The 24035-nt window shown below is 49.4% G+C and overlaps 1 protein-coding gene across 4 annotated transcripts in view; it reads right to left on the bottom strand.

The window, feature by feature from the left end:
* Window positions 1-964: 964 nt before the first annotated feature.
* nup155 (nucleoporin 155) overlaps window positions 965-24035 on the bottom strand; it is a 246435-nt gene continuing 223364 nt past the window's right edge. For all 4 annotated transcript variants that reach the window (XM_085962233.1, XM_085962254.1, XM_085962243.1 and 1 more), the window contains 8 exons: window positions 20440-20594; window positions 18601-18730; window positions 14135-14248; window positions 4448-4568; window positions 4255-4365; window positions 3584-3720; window positions 3236-3342; window positions 965-1641 (listed from right to left, as the gene is read on the bottom strand). In XM_085962233.1, the coding sequence (XP_085818359.1) occupies window positions 1503-1641; window positions 3236-3342; window positions 3584-3720; window positions 4255-4365; window positions 4448-4568; window positions 14135-14248; window positions 18601-18730; window positions 20440-20594 (1014 nt within the window). In that variant the 3' untranslated portion in view covers window positions 965-1502. The remainder of the gene's footprint in view (window positions 1642-3235; window positions 3343-3583; window positions 3721-4254; window positions 4366-4447; window positions 4569-14134; window positions 14249-18600; window positions 18731-20439; window positions 20595-24035) is intronic.

Genomic DNA, 24035 nt, shown 5'->3' with positions numbered 1-24035 from the left:
CTTTGAGACACGCATTTAACTCCCTGATTTTATTTACCCTAGCCAAATTTGCTCGTGGCTCAGGTAGTAATCCAGAGATTATTACCCTTGTGGTTCTCTTTTTTAATTTGGCCCCTAGCTGCTCACACTCCCTCAGCAGAACCTCCTTCCTTGTCCTATCTATGTCGTTGGTACCAACATGGACCACGACAACTGGATCCTCCCCCTCCCACTCCAAGTTTCTCTCCAGCCCAGAGGAGATGTCCTTAACCCTGGCAGGCAACACAGCCTTCGGGACTCTCGCTCTCGGCTGCAAAGAACCCTATCTATCCCCCTAATGATACTATCCCCTACTACTACAACATTTCTTTTTACTCCCCCCCAATTGAATGGCCCCTTGTTCCACGGTGTTGTGGCCAGGTTGCTCATCCTCCCCGCAGTCCCCGTTCCCGTCCCCACAGGGAGTAAGAGCCTCGAACCTGTTGGACAAGAGCAAGGGCTGCGGCTCCTCCAACACTACCTCCTGGATCCCCGTACCTGCCTCACTCATAGTCACACCCTCCTGTCCCTGACCACGGACTACATCTGAATTAGTTAATCTAATTGGTGTGACTACTTCCTGGAACACAGAGTCCAGGTAACTCTCCTCCTCCCTGATGTGTTGCAGTGTTTGAAGCTCGGACTCCAGCTCATCAACACGGAGCCGGAGTTCCTCGAGCAGCCAACACTTACTGCAAATGTGATCACTGTGAACATCAATGGTGTCCACCAGCTCCCACAATATTGCAGCAGTAACACATCACCTGCTCTGCCATTCTATGTAATTAATTAAATTTATTATTTTTAAATACCCTTTAAGTGTGAAATTAAGTATGTATGTGAGTGAGTAGCTGTGCATGTGTACGTCAGAATGTGTGAGTGAGCCAGTGCACTCGATGCAGCGTGTAAAGTGGCTACAAATAAAGCACAGCCCTAAACCCGCATCTCAAACTATCCAAGCTTCACCTTTATTCAATTTCTGTTCAGGAAAGTACTTTACATTAAAAAATGAAAACATTTTTATATCGGTTGCATAAAAACAAGGCTGTTGGACTCTTGCACAGAACAGTCTCCCTGGTGCAGTATTCTTAATCAGGACAAGACTGTGCTGTGTTTAACCTGGTGAAATACTTCTTCCGTGAGGGATTCTCAAATCGGATCCATGGAATGGGAGCCACACAGAACTCTCACCAGATCCCAGCCATCAAAGCCCTGCTTCTCCAGAGAACCTGGTCAGTACCATAGACGCCACCTGCTTGTGATCAATGTGCCCAGACTGAGCAATTCCTGCAGTGGGTTTGCTGGAAATCCCAGCTCAACCAATTCAACTGCTAGAAGGCACGTTGTAAACTAACTGTGGATGGCAGAGCCTGGGTTAAGGAGTACGGCAGACTGTGGATCACAGCCACATGGGGACACATCGATATACAGCAACGATCTCCTGTAATCCTCGGTGAGAGAAATTCCAAGGATCTGGGGCGGCGTCAGTGCAGGCGGTCGAGTTTCGCCTGCAGCGATTTGAAATTTCCGATTGTTGTCTGTAAGGCACTGGTGGGGCTCATGGCCTGAAGTTCGACGAGGAATCGGCCAATCGCGTCCAGACAGCAGTTGGTGAATCGCCGCCTGTAACAGAGCAACAGTTCATGAAGTCCAATCACAGCGCCCCGAGCCAGCGTCCAATCACAGCGCCCCGAGCCAGCGTCCAATCACAGCGCCCCGAGCCAGCGTCCAATCACAGCGCCCCGAGCCAGCGTCCAATCACAGCGCCCCGAGCCAGCGTCCAATCACAGCGCCCCGAGCCAGCGTCCAATCACAGCGCCCCGAGCCAGCGTCCAATCACAGCGCCCCGAGCCAGCGTCCAATCACAGCGCCCCGAGCCAGCGTCCAATCACAGCGCCCCGAGCCAGCGTCCAATCACAGCGCCCCGAGCCAGCGCCCAACCACAGCGCCCCGAGCCAGCGTCCAACCACAGCGCCCCGAGCCAGCGTCCAATCACAGCGCCCCGAGCCAGCGTCCAATCACAGCGCCCCGAGCCAGCGTCCAATCACAGCGCCCCGAGCCAGCGTCCAATCACAGCGCCCCGAGCCAGCGTCCAATCACAGCGCCCCGAGCCAGCGTCCAATCACAGCGCCCCGAGCCAGCGTCCAATCACAGCGCCCCGAGCCAGCGTCCAATCACAGCGCCCCGAGCCAGCATCCAATCACAGTGCCCCGAGCCAGCGTCCAATCACAGCGCCCCGAGCCAGCGTCCAATCACAGCGCCCCGAGCCAGCGTCCAATCACAGTGCCCCAAGCCAGCGTCCAATCACAGCGCCCCGAGCCAGCGTCCAATCACAGCGCCCCGAGCCAGCGTCCAATCACAGCGCCCCGAGCCAGCGTCCAATCACAGCGCCCCGAGCCAGCGTCCAATCACAGCGCCCCGAGCCAGCGTCCAATCACAGCGCCCCGAGCCAGCGTCCAATCACAGCGCCCCGAGCCAGCGCCCAACCACAGCGCCCCGAGCCAGCGTCCAACCACAGCGCCCCGAGCCAGCGTCCAACCACAGCGCCCCGAGCCAGCGTCCAACCACAGCGCCCCGAGCCAGCGTCCAACCACAGCGCCCCGAGCCAGCGTCCAACCACAGCGCCCCGAGCCAGCGTCCAATCACAGCGCCCCGAGCCAGCGTCCAATCACAGCGCCCCGAGCCAGCGTCCAGTCCACAGCGCCCCGAGCCAGCGTCACGTCCACAGCGCCCAGAGCCAGCGTCACGTCCACAGCGCCCAGAGCCAGCGTCACGTCCACAGCGCCCAGAGCCAACGTCCAATCACAGCGCCCAGAGCCAACGTCCAATCACAGCGCCCAGAGCCAACGTCCAATCACAGCGCCCAGAACCAACGTCCAATCACAGCGCCCAGAACCAACGTCCAATCACAGCGCCCAGAGCCAACGTCCAATCACAGCGCCCAAAGCCAACGTCCAATCACAGCGCCCAGAGCCAACGTCCAATCACAGCGCCCAGAGCCAACGTCCAATCACAGCGCCCAGAGCCAACGTCCAATCACAGCGCCCAGAGCCAACGTCCAATCACAGCGCCCAGAGCCAACGTCCAATCACAGCGCCCAGAGCCAACGTCCAATCACAGCGCCCAGAGCCAACGTCCAATCATTTACATACAAATGTAAGTTGTTGTACACAACACTCCGCAGTCAGATGCTCATCACAGAGGACCCGAAACTCACCTCTCATGGGCTGGAACTTTGTTGGGTTCTTGCACATAGGCAGTGAGAAGGACATGAATACACTCCAGCAAGTGGAGCGGCTTTTTAACTCTCTGCCAATAAGGATCCTAAACCAAGGACACATCAAAGAGAGTCAGAAATCGCAGCAAGCACAGCACAGGAAATAGCGGCACTGAGACCTGTGTTACCGAACAACAGACACACGCAAGCACGCACACTCACTCACTCCTATAGGGGTTAATCTGTAACAAAATTACTGACACTCACACTCCTATAGGGGTTAAGCTAAATCAGTCGCATACACTGAGACCCCAGGGGCACTGCCTGGACTGTCCAATCCAGCCTCACCCGTGTTTTGAAGAGTTGAGTGTACACCTCCAGCAGTCTGGGTAAGGATATTCCTATCTCTTGCATGGTGAAAGTCACGAAGCCAGTGTCCCAGGTGAGGACACAGGATTGTTGCTCCAGGTATTGGACCAGGAACTCTGCGAAAGGAAAGAGAACTGTCACACACAGATCCACGTGACTCCACCCCGCACCAGACCCTTTCTCCGGTTCTCTGGCTCCATGAGCAGCTTCCAGCCCCTCACCCTGATGTATGATTCGGGTTACTGAGTGCGTGTGTCCATGGCACGTTTCTCCAGTGGGGGATCAGTCACGGGATGGACCGAGAGTCTCAGCCTGACATGAAAAGAAAAGACTCGCATTTATATAGCGAGACAATGTCTCTCTGTAGGAGCAGTCCCCCTTTCCAACTTCCCCTCCTCTCACACTCCCCTCCCCAAACAAACAAGGAGAGGGGAGCGGGAGGAGGGGAGGAGAGAGGAGGGAGGAGAGGGGAGAGGAGGGGAGAGAGGAGAGGAGGGAGGGGGGAGAGGAGGGGAGAGAGGAGGGAGTAGAAGAGAGGGAGTGGGGGAGGGGGAAGAGGGGAAGACAGGGGGAAATGGGGAGTGTCCCTACAGGGAGACAGGCAGAGACTGCGCCTCCGTACTGTGACTGACTCCCCGCCCTGTACGTACCAAGTGGGAAATAGCGCGGCGTCCCAGCGTAAAGTTTCCCCAGAGACACAAGCTTCATACTCAGGGTCTGCATCCGATCCGTGGAACTCATTAACCTGCTGTCACCCAGCTCTGAAAGACAGGAACGGAAGAGATCAGAGGGATGGCGAGAAAAACACAGAAAGGAAGAGATTCGATCTTTCCAGCCACTCACCTTTCTCGATAATTTCTTGCCAGAGTGTCTGGACGAGGATGGTGTCCGAGTGACCTGCACAGTGGATGATGGCCAGCTTACACTCCGAGAGACGGAAATGGTCGGCAAACTCTCCATACAACTGAAGAAGGCAGAAGAGAATCTCAGAATCATAGAACCATACAGTATAGGAGGTAACCATTCGGTCCACTGTCCCTGTGCAAAGCCTCGCCCTGAAAGAGCTCTCCCCTTAGTCCCATTCCGGCCTGTGCCATCTCATAGAATGATGCAGGACAGAAGGAAGCCATTCGGCCCATCATGGCTCTTTGAACGAGCTCTCCAACTAGTCCCACTCCCCTGCCCTTTCCCCAAAGCCCTGCAAATTGTTTCCCTTCAAGTATTTATCCAATTCCCTTTTGAAAGTTATTATTGAATCTGCTTCCACCACCCTTTCAGGCACTGCATTCCAGATCACAACAAATCGCTGTGGAAAAATCTTTCACTTCATCTCCCCTCTGGTTCTTTTGCCAGTCGCCTTAAATCTGTCACCTCTGGTTACAGACCCTTCTGCCGCTGGAAACAGTTTCTCTTTATTTACACTATCAAAACCATTCATGATTTTGAACACCTCTATTAAATCTCTTATTTCCTTTTTCAGTTTTCCTCTGCACTCTGTATTCAGCTTGGTTCTCTACTGAATTATGAGCCTTACTTTTATCATAAGCCTCCTTTTTATGTTCCATTTTAACCTCTATATCTTTAGTCATCCAGGGAGCTCTAGCTTTGGATGCCCTTCCTTTCCCCCTCATGGGAATGTGTCGACTCTGTACCCAATCCATCTCCTGCTTGAAGGCCTTCCACTGAGCACAGGGAGAGTGGGACCTGCGAGCAAACGCAGTGGGGAGGAAAGGAGCGGAGAAAGAAAGAACAGCGAGATCGGGACCAGCGAGCGAGAGCGGCGCAGAGGAAAGGAGCAGCGGAGAGAGAGACCATCGAGCGAGAGCGGCGGGGAGAAGAGGAGCGGGAGCGGAGAGAGGGACCAGCGAGCGAGAGCGGCGGGGAAGAAAGGAGCAGCGGAGAGAGGGACCAGCGAGCGAGAGCGGCGGGGAGAAGAGGAGTGGAGAGAGGGACCAGCGAGCGAGAGCGGCGGGGAGAAGAGGAGCGGAGAGAGGGACCAGCGAGCGAGAGCGGCGGGGAGAAGAGGAGCGGAGAGAGGGACCAGCGAGCGAGAGCGGCGGGGAGAAGAGGAGCGGAGAGAGGGACCAGCGAGCGAGAGCGGCGGGGAGAAGAGGAGCGGGAACGGAGAGAGAGCACAGGGAGAGAGGGAGCGGCGGGGAGAAGAGGAGTGGAGAGAGAGAGAGAGAGAGCGCAAAAAATAATCAATGAGTGACGTTACAGGAGAGCAGGTAAGTGATTGGTTGGTGAGTGTTGCCTTTTTTTGCTCTTTAAGCTAGGTCAGTGGTTTAAACCAAGAGCTGGGAAACTATAACTATTACTTTATTAAACCTTTCGATTCATGGGGTACTGGCACCAGTACTGGGGAGAGGGAGCTGTTGGGACGATCTCCACTTAAACCGGGCTGGGACCAGTGTCCTGGTGAATCGAATAACTAGATAGGGTTTAAACTAAAAAGGGGGCAGAGGAGGGGCCAAGTGAGGGGAAAATTAGAAATCTAAAGAGAAAAGTCATGGCAACGGAGCAGTCGTAATGGAATGCACGAAGCATTCGTAACACGATAGACGAATTAGTGGCACAAATAGAGATAAACTGCTTTGATCTAATAGCCATTACACAGATTTGTGAAATGAAGAACTGCAATAAATGTGTTTACTTCGAAGCCAAGAAGCAGCAGGACCTGTACATGTGGTGAGTGCCCAGCACTGTGTTATTAGTGTGATGGGGTTCCGGTCCTATACGTGTGGCTGAGTGAGCTGTGAAGAGAACATAAAGAAGCTGCAAAGGGATATAGACAGGTTAAGCGATTGGGCAAGGTGGCGTCAGATGGAGTATGTGAGGAAGTGTAAAATTATACACTTTGGTAGGAAGAATGGAAAAGCAGAATATTTTTTAAAAAGGTGAGAGACTAGTAAATGTGTTTACTAAGGAGGTGGATGCTGACAAAATATCAGTAGAAGTGGAAAAGGTAGAAGCATTGGAAGGGGTGAAAATTAATGGACAGGATGTACTAGAAAGGCTGGGTATGCTTAGAGTGGACAAGTCGCCTGGTCCAGATGGCTTGCATCCCAGGTTCCTAAGGGAATTGGGGGAGGAGATAGCAGAAGGGCTTGCCATAATTTTCCAATCTTCCCTGGATGCGGGGAGGTGCCTGGGGATTGGAAAGTGGCAAATGTGACGCCATTGTTCAAGAAAGGGTGTAAGGACAATCCTAGTAACTACAGGCCGGTCAGTTTAACATCAGTGGTGGGTAAAGTTTTAGAAACAATAATCAAGGAAAAAAATTAACGGGCATTTGGAGAGGTTTAAGCTCATTGAGAGCCAACACGGGTTTGTAAAAGGAAGATCGTGTTTGACTAATCTAATTGAATTTTTTGATGAAGTAACAGGGAGGAATGATGAAGGGATTGCAGTGGATGTTGTATTCATGGAGTTTCGGAAGGAGTTTGACAAAGTACCACATAGAAGGCTGGTTATCAAAATTGAGGCTCATGGAATAGGTGGGTCAGTGGCAGCTTGGATAAGGAATTGGCTTAAGGACAGAAAACAGCGAGTTGTTTTTCAGACTGGACAATGGTGTTCCCCAAGGGTCAGTGCTGGGTCCACTGCTTTTGTTGATATATATAGATAAAGGATATTGGAATACAGAGTAGAATTTCTAAATTTGCCGATGACACCAAACTTGGGGGTGTGGCAAACAGTGATGATATCAATCGACTGCAACAGGACATAGAAAGGCTGGCAGAATGGGCAGATGGAATTTAATACAGAGAAGTGTGAGGTGATGCATTTTGGCAGAAGGAACAGGGAGAGGCAATATACACTTAATGGCACAGTTTTAAAGAGTGTGCAGGGACAGTGGGACCTGGGAGTTAATGTGCATAGGTCCCTGAAGGTGGCAGGACATATTGAGAGAGTGGTTAACAAAGCATATGGGATCTTGGGCTTCATAAATAGAGGTATCGAGTACAAAAGTAGAGAAGTTATGCTGAACCTTTATAAAGCGCTGGTTAGGCCACAACTGGAGTATTGCGTCCAGTTCTGGTCTCCACACTTTAGGAAGGATGTGAAGGCCCTTGAGAGGGTGCAGAGGAGATTTACCAGAATGGTTCCGGGGATGGGGGATCTTAGCTACAGGGACATGTTGGAGAAGCTGGATTTGTTTTCATCAGAGCAAAGGAGGTTGAGGGGTGATTTGATCGAGGTGTACAAGATTATGACGGGTTTGGATAGGCTAGACGGGGAAAGGCTGTTCCCACTAGTTGATGGTACAAGGACTAGGGGACACAGATTTAAGGTTTTGGGCAAGAGATACAGGGGGGATGTGAGGGAAAACTTTTTTACACAGCGAGTGATGAAAAAGTGGTGGAAGCGGAGACACTCAATGTTGGAGGGGAGACTGGATCGGCACTTGAGAGAAATAAACTTGCAGGACTACAGGGATAGAGCGGGGAATTTGGACTGACTGGGTTGCTCTACAGAGAGCCGCACGGACTCGATGGGCTGAATAGCCTCCTTCTGTGCCGTTATAGAATCATAGAATGGTTACAGCACAGAAGGAGGCCATTCAGCCCGTCGAGCCTGCGCCGGCTCTCTTGCAAGAGCACTTCAGCTAGTCCCACTCCCCTGCCCTTTCCCTGTATCCCTGCAAATTTTTTTCCTTCAGGCCTCCACCGCCCTTTCAGGCAGTGCATTCCTGATCCGAACCACTTGCTGCGTAAAAAAGTTTTTCCTCGTGTCGCCTTTGGTTCTTTTGCTAATCACCTTAAATCTGTGGTTCTTGACCCTTCCGCCAATGGGAACAGTTTCTCTCTATCTACTCTGTCCAGACCAATCATGATTTTGAACACCTCTACCAGATCTCCTCTCAACCTTCTCTGCTCCATGGAGAACAACCCCAGCTTCTCTAGTCTACCCACATATCTAAAGTTCCTCATCCCTGGAACCATTCTCGTAAATCTTTTCTGCACCCTCTCTAAGGCCTTCACATCCTTCCTAAAGTGCAGTGCCCAGAGTTCGACACAATACTCCAGTTGAGGCCAAACCAGTGTTTTATAAAGGTTCACCATAACTTCCTTAAGAAGCAGAAATTTTTGACTATGACTATGATTACAGAGACGTGGTTGCAAGGTGACCAAGGTTGGGAGCTTAACCTTTAGAAAAGACAGGCAGAAGGGAAAAGGAGGGGAGTAGCCCTGATAATAAAAGATGACATAAGGACAGTCGTGAGAAAGGACCTTCGCTCGGAAGATCAGGAAGTATAATCAGTATGGGTGGAGATAAGAAATAACAAGGGGCAGAAAACACTGGTAGGAGTAGTTTATAGGCCCCCAAACAGTAGCTAAACCGTTGGACAGAGTATTAATCAACAAATAACAGGAGCTTGTAACAAAGGTAATACTGCTGTGAGGAGGATGCCGAGAAACTCCAGGATGATTTGGACAGGTTGGGTGATTGGGCAGAAGCATGGCAGATGCAATATAACGTGGATAAATGTGAGGTTATCCACTTTGGTGGCAAAAACAGGAAGGCAGATTATTATCTGAATGGCAATCGATTGGGAGAAGGGGAAGTGCAACGAGAACTGGGTGTCCTTGTGCACCAGTCGCTGAAGGTAAGCATGCAGGTGCAGCAGGCGGTTAAGAAGGCAAATGGTATGTTGGCCTTCGTAGCGAGAGGGTTTGAGTACAGGAGCAAGGATGTCTTGCTACAGTTGTACAGGGCCTTGGTGAGATCACACCTGGAGTACTGTGTGCAGTTTTGGTTGCCTTATCTGAGGAAGGATATACTTGCCATAGAGGGAGTGTAGCGAAGATTCACCAGGCTGATACCTGGGATGGCAGGAATGACGTATGAGGAGAGATTGGGTCGACTAGGCCTGTGTTCACTAGAGTTTAGAAGAATGAGAGGGGATCTCATTGAAACGTATAAAATTTTGACAGGGCCAGACAGACTGGATGTTTCCCCTGGCTGGGGGGGGTCTTGAACGAGGGGGTCACAGTCTCAGGATACGGGGTAGGGCAGAGGGTGGTGAACCTGTGCAATTTTCTACCACAGAAGGCTGTGGAGGCCAAGTCACTGAATATATTTAAGGAGATAGATAGATTTCTAGACACTAAAGGCATCAAGGGGTATGGGGAGAGAGCAGGAATATGGTATTGAGATAGAGGATCAGCCATGATCATATTGAATGGTGGAGCAGGCTCGAAGGGCTGAATGGCCTACTCCTGCTCCTATTTTTCTATGTTTCTGCTATGGGAGTATGAGGAGCTAGGATCCAAATTAATAATCAGAGCCTCAAAAGGTAATATAATCTCTGTATTACTAACTGATCGATACGTAAATTGTATTGGGTCAAAAAGATCAGAGAGGTGAATGCGTGGCTCAAAGAGTGGTGTGAGAGACAGGGGTTTCGATTCATGGGACACTGGCACCAGTACGTAAGAACATAAGAAATAGGAGCAGGAGTAGGAGTAGGCCATTTGGCCCTTGGAGCCTGCTCCGCCATTCAATAAGATCGTGGCTGATCTTCTACCTCATCTCCACTTTCCTGCACTATCCCCATATCCCTCGATTCCCTAATATTCAAAAATCTATCGAGCTCTGTCTTGAATATACTCAATGACTGAGCCTCCACAGCCCCCTGGGGCAGAGAATTCCAAAGATTCACCACCCTCTGAGTGAAGAAATTTCTCCTCATCTCAGTCCTAAATGGCCGGCCCCTTATTCTGAGACTCCGACCCCTGGTTCTAGACTCCCCAGCCAGGGGAAATATCCTCCCTGCATCTACCCCGTCAAGCCCGGTAAGAATTTTGTATGTTTCAATGAGATCACCTCTCATTCTCTCAATCTCTCCTCATAGGACAATCCCCCCATCCCAGGAACCAGTCTGGTGAACCTTCGTTGCACTCCCTCTATGGCAAGTATATCCTTCCTTAGGTAAGGAGACCAAAACTGTCCACAATACTCCAGGTGTGGTCTCACCAGGGCCCTATATAATTCAGCGTTGGTAAAGCCGTTGAATGTCAAGGGGCGGTGGTTAGACGCTCTCTTGTTGGAGATAGTCAATGCCTGGCACTTGTGTGGCGTGAATATTACTTGCCACATATCAGCCCAAGCCTGAATGTTGTCCAGGTCTTGCTGTATGCGACACAGGTTAACAAGGCCATAAAAAAAGCAAACCAGGCACTCGGGTTTATTTCTAGAGGGACAGAATTGAAAAGTAGTGAAGTTATGTTAAACCTGTATCGAACCTTGGTTAGACCACACTTGGAGTACTGCGTACAATTCTGGATGCCATATTATAAAAAGGTTATAGAAGCACTGGAAAGGGCGCAGAGAAGATTTACAAGGATGATACCAGAAATGCGAGGGTCCACCCATCAGGAAAGAATGAACAGACTGGGTCTCTTGTCGTTTGAAAAAAGGCTGAGGGGTGACCTAATAGAGGTTTTAAAACTATGAAAGGTTTCCACTTGTGGGGAAGAGCATAGCTAGAGGCCATCAATATAAGATAGTCACCAAGAAATCCAATAGGGAATTCAGAAGAAACTTTAAAAGACAGCAAAAAATAACAAAAAGAGTGATTAAGAAAGGGAAGATAGATTATGAAAGTAAATTAGCAAAAAATATAAAAAAACAGATAGTAAGAGTTTTTATAGTTATATAAAAAGGAAAAAGGGTGGCTAAAGTAAATGTTGGTCCCTTAGAGGATGAGACCGGGAAATTAATGGTGGGAAATATGGAGATGGCAAAAACACTGAATGAATATTTCACATCAGTCTTTACAGTAGAAGACACTAAGAATATCCCAACACTGGACAAACAGGGGGCTAAAGGGGGGGGGGGGGGGGGGGGAGGAGCTAAACACGATCAAAATCACTAAGGAAGTGGTACTCGGTAAAATAATGGGACTCAAGGTGGATAAATCACCTGGACCTGATGGCTTACATCCTAGGGTCTTGAGGGAAGTGGCGGTAGGGATTGTGGATGCATTGGTAATAATTTTCCAAAACTCCCTGGACTCGGCAAAGGTCCCGGCAGACTGGAAAACTGCTAATGTAACACCCTTATTTAAAAAGGGCAGTCGACAGAAGGCTGGAAACTATAGACCGGTTAGCCTAACATCTGTGGTAGGTAAAATTTTGGAGTCCATTATTAAGGAGACAGTAACAGGACATTTGGATAATCATCATTTAATAGGACAAAGTCAGCATGGTTTTATGAAGGGGAAGTCATGTTTGACAAATTTGCTGGAGTTCTTTGAGGAAGTAACATATAGGGTGGATAAAGGGGAACCAGTGGACGTAGTGTATTTAGACTTCCAAAAGGCATTTGACAAGGTGCCACACAAAAGATTATTGCTTAAGATAAAAAATCACGGGATTGGGGGTAATATTCTGGCATGGATAGAGGATTGGCTATCTAACAGAAGGCAGAGAGTTGGGATAAATGGTTCATTCTCAGACTGGCAATCAGTAACTAGTGGTGTTCCGCAGGGGTCAGTGCTGGGTCCCCAACTCTTTACAATCTATATTAACGATTTGGAGGAGAGGACCGAGTGTAACATATCAAAGTTTGCAGATGATACTAAGATGGGAGGGAAAGTAGTGAGTGAGGAGGACATAAAAAACCTGCAAGGGGACATCGACAGGCTAAGTAAGTGGGCAGAGATTTGGCAGATGGAATACAATACTGGAAAGTGTGAGGTTATGCACTTTGGCAGGAAAAATCGTAGAGCAAGTTATTATCTTAATGGCAAGAAACTGGAAAGTACTGAAGTACAAAGGGATCTGGGGGTCCTGGTGCACGAAACTCAAAAGGTTAGTATGCAGGTGCAGCAAGTATTAAGAAGGCCAATGGAATGTTGGCTTTCATTGCTAGGGGGATAGAATATAAAAATAGGGAGGTATTGCTTCAGTTGTACAAGGTATTGGTGAGACCGCACCTGGAATACTGCATACAGTTTTGGTGTCCATACTTAGGAAAGGACATACTTGCTCTCGAATCAGTACAAAGGTGGTTCACTCGGTTAATCCCGGGGATGAGGGGATGGACATATGAGGAGAGGTTGAGTAGATTGGGACTCTACTCATTGGAGTTCAGAAGAATGAGAGGCGATCTTATTGAAACATATAAGATTGTGAAGGGGTTGGATCGGGTGGATGCGGTGAGGATGTTCCCGATGATGGGTGAAACTAGAACTGGGGGGCATAGTCTTAGAATAAGGGGCTGCTCTTTCAAAACTGAGATGAGGAGGAACTACTTCACTCAGAGGGTGGTAGGTCCATGGAATATGCTGCCCCAAAAAGCTGTAGAAGCTACATCATTACATAAATTTAAAACAGAAATAGACAGTTTCCTAGAAGTAAAGGGAATTAAGGGTTACGGGGAGCGGGCAGGAATTTGGACATGAGTCTAGGTTCGGATTGGTCATGGCCCTGTGGGTAGCGGAGCGGGCCCAGGGGCCGTGTAGCCTGATCCTGCTCCTATTTCGTGTGTCTAATTCTGTTAGATTCAGGAGATGGTTCTGTGATAGTGGATTGGCGGTTAGGATCAGATCAGCCATGATCTTATTGAATGGCGGAGCAGGCTCGAGGGGCCGATTGGCCTACTCATGCTCCTATTTCTTATGTTCTTAAACTTCTTTACCCAGAGAGTGGTGAGAATGTGGAACTCGCTACCACAGGGAGTGGTTGAAGCGAATTGTATAGATGCATTTAAGGGGAGGCTAGATAAGCACATGAGGGAGAAGGGAATAGAGGGTTATGCTGATAGATTTAGATGAGGAAAGACGGGTGGAGGCTCAAGTGGAGCATAAACGCCAGCATGGACTGGTTGGGCCGAATGGCCTGTTTCTGTGCCGTTTATCCCATTTAATCCTATGTATGTAAACCATCCAGGACAAAGCAACCCGCTTGATTGGCACCCCATCCACCACCTTAAACATTCACTCCCTCCACCACCGACGCACCGTGGCTGCAGTGTGTACCATCTACAAGATGCACTGCAGCAACTCGCCAAGGCTTCTTCGACAACACCTCCCAAACCCCAACCTCCATCACCTAGAAGGACAAGGGCAGCAAGCGCATGGGAACACCACCACCTCCAAGTTCCCCTCCAAGTCACACACCATCCTGACTTGGAAAAATATCACCGATCCTTTATCGTCACTGGGTCAAAATCCTGGAACTCCCTCCCTAACAGCACTGTGGGAGTACCAGTACCACACAGACTGCAGCGGTTTAAGGCGGCGGCTCACCACCACCTTCTCAAGGGCAACTCGGGCTGGGCAATAAATGCTGGCCTTGCCAGCGACACCTTCATCCCAGGAACAAATTAAAAAAAATTGACCAGGATAAACCACTCTCCGATACACAGGAACACTGATCGTGCACGGTTTGCACTAAAAGGGATTCCGCTGTGGAATGGGCACAGATCCTGAATCTTGTAGAAGTGAGTGGGAACCGACCTGTGGTACAGGGCTTACCAGGCCTGGCTCTGTCAGTTACAGGCTCGTCTCGCTGTGCTTACCTTGGTGATGTCCATGAGCTCAGTGTCTAGCCGAGAGATGGCTTCCTGCACAGAGGGATGCTGGGAGTAATTGCGTACCAGGGTGTCCTGAATCTGGAGCTGTATCCTTGCAACCTGCCGGGGGGGGGGGGGGGGGTGGGAGGACCGAGAGAAAAGAGGTAGGGAACATTTTCCATTAGAATACTAAATATAAAGTAGGAAATAGTTAGAAACAGCCACCATGGTGTTAACCGTGGGTCGCGCACTCGCCTCGAAGTCAGAAGGTCGTGGGTTCAGGTCCCACTCCAGAGACCCCAGCACAATATCCAGGCTGACGCTCCAGTGCAGTACTGAGGGAGCGCCGCACTGTCGGAGGGGCAGTACTGAGGGAGCGCCGCACTGTCGGAGGGGCAGTACTAAGGGTGTGCTGCACTGTCGGAGGGGCGGTACTGAGGGTGTGCTGCACTGTTGGAAGTGCCGGCTTTCGAATGAGATATTAAACCGAGGCCCCATCTGCTCTCTAAGGTGGATATAATAGATCCCATCGTACTATTCAAAGACAACCAGGGGAGTTCTCCCTGGGGTGCTGGCCAATATTTATACCTCAACTAAAATGAATTATCTGGTCATTATGACATTGCCGTTTGCAGGAGCTTGCTGTGCGCAACTTGGCTGCTACGTTTCCTACATTGCAACAGTGATTACACTTCAAAGGTACTTCATTGGCTGTAAAGCGATTTGAATCATAGAAAGTTACAGCACGGAAGGAGGCCATTTCGGCCCATCTAGTCCGCTCCGGCCAACAAGGAGCTATCCAGCCTAATCCCACTTCCCAGCTCTTGGTCCGTAGCCCTGCAGGTTAGAGCATCCCAAGTGCACATCCAAGTACTTTTTAAATGTGGTTAGGGTTTCTGCCTCTACCACCCTTTCAGGCAGTGAGTTCCAGACCCCCACAACCCTCTGGGTGAAGAAGTTTCCCCTCGCATACCCTCTAAACCTTCCACCAATTACTTTAAATCTGTGCCCCCTGGTTTTTGACCCCTCTGCTAAGGGAAATAGGTCCTTTCTATCCACTTTATCTAGGCCCCTCATAATTTTATACACCTCAATAAGGTCTCCCCTCAGCCTCCTGTGTTCCAAGGAAAACAGACCCAGCCTATCCAGTCTTTCCTCATAGCTAAGATTCTCTACTCCCGGCAACATCCTTGTAAATCTCCTCTGTACCCTCTCTAGTGCAATCACATCTTTCATGTAATGTGGTGACCAGAACTGCACGCAGTACTCTAGCTGAGGCCTAACTAGTGTTTTATACAGTTGAAGCATAACCCCCCTGCTCTTGTATTCTATGCCACAGCTAATAAAGGCAAGCATTCCGTATGCCTTCTTAACCACCTTATCTACCTGGCCTGCTACCTTCAGGGATCTGTGGACATGCACTCCAAGGTCCCTTTGTTCCTCTACACTATTCAGTGTCCTACCATTTACATAGATACATAGAAGATAGGAGCAGGAGTAGGCCATTCGGCCCTTCGTGCCTGCTCCGCCATTTAATGAGATCATGGCTGATCCTTTAATTCAGTATCCCGTCCCCGCCTTCTCTCCGTAACCCTTAACCCCTTTTGCCCGTAGAAATATATCTAATTCCCTCTTAAATATATTTAATGAGCTGGCGTACACTGCCCTCTGTGGCAATGAGTTCCACAGGTTCACCACTCTCTGAGTGAAGAAATTCCCCCTCATCTCTGTCCTAAATGGTTTAGCCCTTATCCTTAAATTATGTCCTCTAGTTCTGTTCTCACCCGCCAAGGGAAACATTCCTTCTGCATCCAGTCTGTCTAGACCTGTCAGAATTTTATACACTTCTATGAGGTCCCCTCTCAATCTTCTAAACTCCAGTGTGTACATCCCTAAACTACATAGTCTCTCCTCATAGGTCATTCCCGCCATTCCTGGTATCAGCCTGGTGAATCGCCGCTGCACCCCCTCCATGGCAAGAACATCCTTCCTCAGATGAGGCGACCAAAACTGTACACAGTACTCGAGGTGTGGTCTCACCAGTGCCCTGTACAGCTGCAGCAAGGTATCCCTGTTCCTGTATTCTAACCCTTTTGCTATGAAGGCCAGCATACCGTTTGCCTTCTTGACCGCCTGTTGCACCTGCATGCTCGCCTTCAGTGACTGGTGTACAAGAACACCCAGGTCTCTCTGTACTTCCCCCTCTCCCAATCTATTGCCATTTAAATAATAATTTGCCCTCCCGTTCCTGCACCCAAGGTGGATAACTTCGCACTTGTCCACATTATAGTGCATCTGCCATTTATCCGCCCAATCGCCCAGTCTGTCCAAATCGCTCTGGAGCTTCCTGGTCTCTTCCTCTGAGCCCACCCCCCCTCCTAGTTTAGTGTCGTCTGCAAATTTGGAAATGCTGCATCCGACTCCCTGATCCAGGTCATTAATGTAAATTGTGAACAGCTGGGGGCCCAGGACAGATCCCTGTGGTACCCCACTTGTTACTGCCTGCCATTCAGAAAATGAGCCGTTTATTCCAACTCTCTGTTTTCTATCTGACAGCCAGTTCCCTATCCACGCCAAAACTTTCCCCTTTATCCCATGAGCCTCAACTTTCCATGCTAATCTTTTATGTGGGACCTTATCGAAGGCCTTTTGGAAGTCCAGGGAATACATTTAATGTGTATTCCCTTTCCTTATTAGCCCTCCCCAAATGCATTACCTCACACTTCTCCGGATTGAATTCCATTTGCCACTGTTCTGCCCACCTGACCAATTTATTGATATCTTCCTGCAGTCTACAGCTTCCTTCTTCAGTGTCAACCACACAACCGATTTTAGTATCATCTGCAAACTTCTTAATCATACCCCCTATATTCAAGTCTAGATCATTGATATATACCAGATAAAGCAAGGGACCTAGTACTGAGCCCTGCGGAACCCCACTGGAAACAGCCTTCCAGTCACAAAAACACCCATCAACCATTACCCTCTGCTTCCGGTCTCCAAGCCAGTTTTGAATCCAACTTGACACTTTGCCCTGGATCCCATGGGCTTTTAACTTTGTGACCAGTCTGCCATGTGGAACCTTATTAAAAGCCTTGCTAAAGTCCATATACACTACATCAAATGCACTACCCTCATCTACCCTCGTTACCACCTCAAAAAATCCAATCAAGTTTGTCAGACACGACCTTCCCTTAACAAATCCGTGCCGACTATCCTTGATTAATCCGTGTCTTTCTAAATGAAGATTTATCCTGTCCTTCAGAATTCTTTCCAATAATTTTCCCACCACTGAGGTTAGGCTGACTGGCCTGTAATTACTCGGTCTATCCTTTTCTCCCTTTTTAAACAAGGGTACCACATTAGCAGTCCTCCGGCACCACACCTGAAGCCAGAGAGGATTGAAAAATGATGGTCAGGGCCTCTGCTATTTCCTCTTTTGCTTCACTTAACAGCCTGGGATACATTTCATCCGGGCCTGGGGATTTATCCACTTTTAAAGCTGCTAAACCCCTTAATACTTCCTATCTCACTATGTTTATTTCAAATATTTCACACTCCTCCCCCCGATAGCAATGTCTGCTTCGCCCCTCTCCTTTGTGAAAACAGACGCAAAGTATTCATTAAGAACCCTACCGACGACTCCCGCCTCCACACACAGATTACCCTCATGATCTCTAATAGGTCCTACCCTTTCTTTAGTTATCCTCTTACTCTTAATATATTTAGAAAACATCTTTGGGTTTTCCTTGATTTTACTTGCCAAGAATTTTTCATGCTCTCTCTTTGCTTTCCTAATATCCTTTTTAATTGCACCCCTGCACTTTCTGTACCCCTTTAAAGATTCTGCAGTATTTAGCCCTCGGTATCTGTCATACACCTCCCAGACATCCAGGGGGCTCTAGATTTGTTAGTCCCACCTTTTTTCTTTAAGGGCGCATGTTTGTTCTGAACCCTCCGGATCTCCTCCTTGAATGCCTCCCACTGCTCTGACACTGATTTACCTTCAAGCAGCTGTTTCCAGTCCACTATGGCTAAATCCCCTCTGAGCTTAGCAAAATTTGCTTTTCCCCCAATTTAGAATTTTTATTCCTGGTCTATCCTTGTCCTTTTCCATAACTACATCAAATCTAACAGAATTATGATCACTAGCACCAAAATGCTCCCCCACTGATACGCCTTCTACCTGCCCAGCTTCATTCCCTAAAACTAAGTCCAGAACCACCCCCTCCCTTGTTGGGCTTGCTACATACTGGCTAAAAAAGTTCTCCTGCATGAATTTTAGGAATTCCGCACCCTCTATACCTTTCACACTAATTTTATCCCAGTTAATATTGGGGTAGTTGAAATCCCCTACTATTACTGCCCTATAGTTTTTGGGACGTCCTGAGGTGGTGAAAGGTGCTGTATACACATGGATTTCGGAAAGTTTCTCAGTACCTTCCACTTCTCTCTGGTACAGAGTGTCTCACCTCCATTTTCTCCTCCAGCTCATGCAGGAACTCGCCATCAGCAGCCTGTGATGATGTTGCAGTCGAGCTTTTGGCACTGAGAATGGCCCGAGATATGTACTCAATCCTTTGCTGTACTGAGATCTCCGTGCTGTTATATGGAGAAAAGAAACACTACATTCAGGGTACTGAATAAACCGTAAAACACACCCCACTGAATAAACAGTGACTCTGCAGTTACACAGTGAGTGACCCTTACCCTGCATACACAGTGACACTGTACAGTTACAGTGAGTGACCCATACCCTGCATACACAGTGACTCTGTACAGTTAGTGAGTGACCCATACCCTGCATACAGTGACACTGTACAGTTAGTGAGTGGCCCATACCCTGCATAGTGACTCTGTACAGTTAGTGAGTGACCCTTACCCTGCATACAGTGACACTGTAGTTACAGTGAGTGACCCTTACCCTGCATAGTGACACTGTACAGTTACACAGTGAGTGACCCTTACCCTGCATAGTGACACTGTACAGTTACACAGTGAGTGACCCATACCCTGCATACACAGTGACACTGTACAGTTACAGTGAGTGACCCATACCCTGCATACACAGTGACACTGTACAGTTACAGTGAGTGACCCTTACCCTGCATACACAGTGACACTGTACAGTTAGTGAGTGGCCCATACCCTGCATACACAGTGACTCTGTACAGTTAGTGAGTGACCCATACCCTGCATACAGTGACACTGTACAGTTAGTGAGTGACCCTTACCCTGCATAAAGTGACTCTGTACAGTTACAGTGAGTGACCCTTACCCTGAATAAAGTGACTCTGTAGTTAGTGAGTGACCCTTACCCTGCATAGTGACACTGTACAGTTAGTGAGTGACCCATACCCTGCATAGTGACACTGTACAGTTACATAGTGAGTGACCCATACCCTGCATACAGTGACACTGTACAGTTAGTGAGTGACCCATACCCTGCATAGTGACACTGTACAGTTAGTGAGTGACCCTTACCCTGCATAAACAGTGACTGTAGTTACAGTGAGTGACCCTTACCCTGAATAAAGTGACTCTGTAGTTAGTGAGTGACCCTTACCCTGCATAGTGACACTGTACAGTTAGTGAGTGACCCTTACCCTGCATAGTGACACTGTACAGTTACAGTGAGTGACCCATACCCTGCATAGTGACACTGTACAGTTAGTGAGTGACCCATACCCTGCATAGTGACACTGTACAGTTGGTGAGTGACCCTTACCCTGCATAGTGACACTGTACAGTTAGTGAGTGACCCATACCCTGCATACAGTGACACTGTACAGTTAGTGAGTGACCCATACCCTGCATAAACTGTGACTCTGTAGTTACATAGTGAGTGACCCATACCCTGCATACAGTGACACTGTACAGTTAGTGAGTGACCCTTACCCTGAATAAACAGTGACACTGTACAGTTACAGTGAGTGACCCATACCCTGAATAAACAGTGACACTGTACAGTTACAGTGAGTGACCCATACCCTGAATAAACTGTGACTCTGTACAGTTACATAGTGAGTGACCCATACCCTGCATAGTGACACTGTACAGTTACAGTGAGTGACCCATACCCTGCATACAGTGACACTGTACAGTTAGTGAGTGACCCTTACCCTGAATAAACAGTGACTCTGTACAGTTACATAGTGAGTGACCCTTACCCTGAATAAACAGTGACTCTGTACAGTTACACAGTGAGTGACCCATACCCTGCATACACAGTGACACTGTACAGTTACAGTGAGTGACCCTTACCCTGGACAGACTGGGTTCTGCGGAGAGTCAGCACCCTCGCTCCCTACCTGTGCATGTCTGCGAGTCGAGCCAGGATCCGTGCGGCGTTGCTGAAATTACGGTTTTTCTCGTAGTATCTCCATAGCAAATCCATGTAGCGAACCTTGTTCTGATCGTGCTTCGCCATTCGGACCAAATAGGGCTCGAGGAACGGAGAATTCACCTGCACAGAAAGACTGTGTTCACAGAACGACAACACTGAGTACATAGATTGTCCCCACCTCCCCCTCGGGTACCCCTGATTTTTCATCAGTACATCTCCAGTCCAACAAGGAAGGAAGCAGTGTTGGATCTGGTTCTGGGAAATGAAGTAGGACAAGTGGAGTGTGTTACAGTTGGAGATCATTGAAGGTCAAAATGCTCAACTGGGGAAGAGCTAATTTCAGTGATTTAAGAAGGGACTGAGCACAGGTAGACGAATATGCGATTGCAGGGTAAAGCAGTAATGGAGCAATGGTGGATATTCAGGGAAGTGTGTGTTCAGGTACAAACTAGGCATATTCCTTTGAAGGGAAAAGGTAGAGCATCCAAAGCTAATGCGCCCTGGATGACAAAGGAAATAAAAGTTAAAATAAAACAGAAAAAGGAGGCTTATGACAAATGTCAGGAATAAGATTCACTAAATAACCAGGAAGATTATGGGAAGTACAGGAGGGAATTAAAAAAGTTAATACGGCAGGCAAAGAGAGCTTATGAGAAAAGATTAGCAGGCAACATTAAATTGAACCCTGAAACATTTTATAAATATATAAAGTGTAAGCAATTAGCTCGGGAAAAAGTTGGACCTCTTAAGGACCCAAACGGAAATCTTCATGTAGAGGCAGAGGACATGGCTAAAGTATTAAATGAGTAGAATCATAGAATACTACAGCACAGGAGGAGGCCATTCAGCCCATCGAGTCTGCGCCGGCTCTTTCGAAGAGCAATCCAGTTAGTCCCACTCCCCCGCTCTTTCCCCAGATCTCTCTAATATTTTCTCCTTCAAGTATTTATCAAATGCCCTTTTGAAGGCTACTATTGAATCTGTACCCACCACCCTATCAGGCAGTGCATTCCAAATCCTGAACCACCTGTTGCGTAAAAAAGACAGACCCAATTCACATACAAACCGGGGTCGAACAAGGCTGTGTCATCCCACCAACGCTCTTCTCGATCTTCCTTGCTGCAATGCTCCATCTCACCCTCAGTAAGCTCCCCGCTGGAGTGGAGCTAATTTACAGAACAAACAGGAAACTGTTCAATCTCTGTCGCCTCCAGTCCAGATCCAAGGTTGTCCCAGCCTCTGTCGTCGAATTACAGTATGCAGACAACACTTGCGTCTGCGCTCACTCGGAGGTTGTGGTAAACCACTGTTTGTATTCCACTGTGTACATGTCTGTACATGCCTCGGCTAACTCCTCCCACGAGTCCAGGTATAAAGGTGACTGCTCCACAGTCCCTCTGCATTCTGGACCGGTCGACCACTCGAGGCACACCTTCATTCTCTTGTTAATAAAAGCCTGTTAGTTACTCGCTTAACCTCAGTCTTCTGAGTAATTGATAGCGCATCAATTTTATTAACAAGATTTTTATAATGGAGAAGATCCTCACACCAGCATGTCTGGACTTAGACCATCGGGAGGCGGACGCAGCCACCAAGTTTACTCACTGGCTTAGGTGCTTTGAAAAATTCCTGATCGCCTCCGCTGCAACGGTCAAATCGGACGAGGACAAACTGGATGTCCTGACCTCCAAAGTGAACCACCGAGCGTACTCGGTCATCCAGGACGCGACCTCGTACGCGGATGCTATCAAGCTCCTCAAGGACCAGTACATGCGCCCAGTGAACGAGGTGTACGCCAGGCACCTCCTGGGGAGTCGTAAACAACCTGGGGAATCGACCGAGGAATACCTTCAGACACTGTCTGTGCTTGGCCGGGCCTGTGGCTGTAAGGATGTAAAGGCCGCCGTGTACACACAGGAACTTATCCGGGACGCTTTTGTAGCAGGCCACAGGTCCAATTACACCCGACAGCGACTGTTGGAGCAGAGTGACCTCGACCTCAACAAGGCCTCTGAACTCGCACTATCATTGGACGCAGCCTACCGGGGCATGGATGCCTACTCCTCTGCACCGTGGACGCCGCGGGGAACGACAGCCTGGGACACGGTAGGACCGTCTCATAGCGCCGTGCCACCCCAGCCACGGCCCAACTACCGCAGCAGTGCCCCAAGGCCAGACAGCAGTGTCCCAAGGCCAGAAATGCTACTTCTGTGGCCAGGCCAAACACCCCAGAGCGCGCTGCCCGGCGAAAAATGCGATCTGCTCGGGCTGCGGGAAGAAGGGCCACTACGTCAGCGTCTGCAGAGCCAAAGCTACCCCGAACCCCAGCAGCGCCTCGTGTGGGCCGCCATCTTGGGCCTCCCCAGCCATGTGCGAACCACCGGAACAGCAGCCATTTTGGACGCCTCCAGCCACATGGGGATCATGGACGCCGCCATCTTGGACGACAGCCGGGACGCAGCAGGCCCCCAACACCGCCTCATCTGATACCCGCAGCGACACACCGACCCCTACGCTGGCCTCCGTTACGCTGGACCAAGCGAGACCGCACCAACTGGCCCGGTCCACAATGGACATTAAGGTAAATGGTCACGAAACAATCTGCCTTTTTGACTCTGGGAGCACGGAGAGCTTCATCCACCCCGACACGGTGCGGCGTTGCTCTCCCCCAGTCCTGCCTGCGCACCAGCGGATTTCTATGGCCTCCGAGTCCCAGTCGGCGGACATTGGCGGCTACTGCGTGGTGACACTCTTAGTAGGCGGGACTGTGTACGATAATTTTAAACTTCTGGTCCTGCCCCACCTCTGCGCTGCCGTTCTACTGGGGTTAGATTTTCAGTGCCACCTTAAAAGTGTTACGATGGCGTACGGTGGACCCCTCCCCCCACTCACAGTCCGCAGCCAGCAGCTTCAAAATTGCCCGCCGCGCACCAGGTGCAACCTCTCCACGGTGGCATAGTGGTTAGCACTGTTGCCTCACAGCGCCAGGGACCCGGGTTCGAATCCGGTCTCGGGCGACTGTGTGTGTGGAGTTTGCACATTCTCCCCGTGTTTGCGTGGGTTTCCTCCGGGTGCTCCGGTTTCCTCCCACAGTCCAAAGATGTGCAGGTTAGGTTGATTGGCTATGATAAATTGACCCTTAGTGTTAGGGGGATTAAATACGTGGGGTTACAGGATAGGGTGGGATATGTGTTGGTGTAGGGGTTACGGGGATCGGGTGGGATATGTGTCGGTGCAGGCTCGATGGGCCGAAATGGCCTCTATCTGCACTGTGGGGTTTCTGTGATTTCTGTGATTGTGACTCAGTCACCCCCCCCCCCCCCAACTGTTTGCTAACCTCACCCCCGACTGTAAGCCCATCGCCACAAAGAGCAGGCGATACAGTGCCGGGGACAAGTTGTTCATTAAAACCGAAGTGGAGTGGCTCCTGAAGGAGGGGATTATTGAGGGCAGCACCAGCCCCTGGCGAGAAGCAGCGCCTGGTCATCGACTACAGCCAGACAATAAATCGCTACACCCTGCTGGATGCTTACCCACTCCCCCGCATAGCTGATATGGTCA

Source organism: Somniosus microcephalus, chromosome 1 (genome assembly GCF_052327205.1).
Source record: "Somniosus microcephalus isolate GS21.2 chromosome 1, FLI_Smic_1.0, whole genome shotgun sequence".
NCBI lineage: Eukaryota > Metazoa > Chordata > Chondrichthyes > Squaliformes > Somniosidae > Somniosus > Somniosus microcephalus.
This window is presented reverse-complemented; position numbering and strand designations above follow the sequence as displayed.